This window comes from Propithecus coquereli, unplaced genomic scaffold, assembly GCF_000956105.1.
Source record: "Propithecus coquereli isolate 6110/MARCELLA unplaced genomic scaffold, Pcoq_1.0 Scaffold316, whole genome shotgun sequence".
Taxonomy (NCBI): domain Eukaryota; kingdom Metazoa; phylum Chordata; class Mammalia; order Primates; family Indriidae; genus Propithecus; species Propithecus coquereli.
The window spans coordinates 2,491,939-2,493,789 of NW_012148797.1; the positions used below are offsets into that span (position 1 = coordinate 2,491,939).

Sequence of the window (1,851 nt, forward strand, 5' to 3'; positions counted from 1 at the left end):
AGGCTGGTCTCGAACTCCTGAGCTCAAACAATCTGCCCACCCCGGCCTCCCAGAGTGCTAGGATTACAGGCGTGAGCCACCGCGCCCGGCCTGGCTCACAGTTCTTGAGGCTGGGAAGTGCAACATCAAGGAGCTACATCTGGTGAGGGCCTTCTTGCTGCGTCACAACATGGCAGAAGGTATCACATGACCAGAGAGAAGGAGACAGGAAGGGGGTTGAATTCATCCTTTTATCAGGAATCCGCTCCTAAAATAATCCATTAATCCATCCATTTATGGGGGCAGAGCCCTCATGTCTCTCAACACTGTCGCATCAAGGATTACATTTTCAACACATGAACTTTGGAGGACACATTGAAACATAGCAGTGGCAAAAACAAAACAAAAACGACAAAGAAAAAATAAATCTAAAGAATGAATAAGTAAACAGGGAAATAAACCAAAAGAGAACCTTAAGTTAGATTGGAGATCTCTGTGAGAAGATGATTAAATACTGAAGGTAGACACAGAAATTGTTATTCGTGGACATTTTAACCCTGTATGGATTGACAGGCCTTTCAAGTCTGTCTGCTAGAAAATTCCCATGATCTCATTTCAGAGAAAGTACAGGCTAACTTGACAGGACTGGTAAGTTTTATTGATGACACATCTTGTCATTAAATAGTGTGAGATTTAGTATTTGGTTAGTAAGCACTCAGTAAAGGTTGAGTGAGTGTGTACATATGGGAATAGATCTTCCTCCTCTCTCGCCTCCCCTTTATCTATTCTAAATAAATACTGCAATCTGGTCACAAAATATTTGAATCCTGAAGATTTTTTTATACCTGATCACTTAAACTTACATTTGGGTTTAATTTTATCACCATCATATCTTATTCTTAATTGTTCTTTCAGCTATTCCCTTCAGCCAGCTCCAGCTTTTTATACCTTTCCATTTCAACAAATGATGGCTGAAGCTCCCAGTGTGGCAGTTGCGAGTGAACAGCAAATGCCAGCAGAAGTTCCAGCCCCAGCTCCTGCTGAAGAACCTGTACAAGGTACTTTTCACTGCTTAGAAAATTAGATACTGGATCAACCAACTTATTTTAGAAAGGGTTTAATGATGAATTAAAATTCCCAACTCTATTTTAGTGTTAAAAAATTTAATCTACTTTTTAAGTACTTAGTATGTGCTAAGCACTCTGATAGGTTCTGGGGAATAAAAGAACATGGATTCTGCCCTCGCATATCTCCTAGTCTAGTAGAGAAAGGTAATAAGTAAACACACATTCCACCTCAGCCCACTACGTGGTGAAGAGGAGCACGGGATGGGTGCTCTGAGAGTCCCAGGGTTGGCACCTAACTCAGACTGAGGCCTCAGAGGCTGCTTCCCAGAGCAGAGAGATCTGAATAACACCAGAGCTCTGGAACTCCACGGGTGAGGGGACTTCAACCCCGTGAAGAACGGAGTGGGGAAGAGTCCAGGCCGAAGGAGCAGCACGTGCCAAGGCACAGACATGCAGAAGCATGGCAGAGTCAGAACGCTGAGGGAGTCTGTGTCCTTGAAGTCTGGGGTGTAGCAAGGAATTGGTGAGAGGCGAGGCTGGATAAGGAGCAGTTGAGGCTTGTTTTTTGTCTTAAAGAAGGTGTGTTCCATCATGAAGGTAACAGGGAGCTATTAAGAGAATATTAGCAAAGGGATGGCTTAAATAGATTTGCATTTTAAAAAATTAGCCTGGGCCGGGTGTGATGGCTCACGCCTGTAATCCTAACACTCTGGGAGGCCGAGGCGGGCGGATCATTTGAGCTCAGGAGTTCGAGACCAGCCTGAGCAAGAGCGAGACCCCGTCTCTACTAAAAAAATAGAAAGAA

The 1,851-nt window shown here is 43.9% G+C and overlaps 1 protein-coding gene across 1 annotated transcript in view; it reads left to right on the forward strand.

Annotated features, from left to right (window-relative positions):
- TDG (thymine-DNA glycosylase) overlaps window positions 1-1,851 on the forward strand; it is a 22,278-nt gene that overhangs the window by 6,330 nt on the left and 14,097 nt on the right. The window contains exon 2 of the mRNA XM_012650248.1: window positions 895-1,037. Within this exon, the coding sequence (XP_012505702.1) occupies window positions 895-1,037 (143 nt within the window). The remainder of the gene's footprint in view (window positions 1-894; window positions 1,038-1,851) is intronic.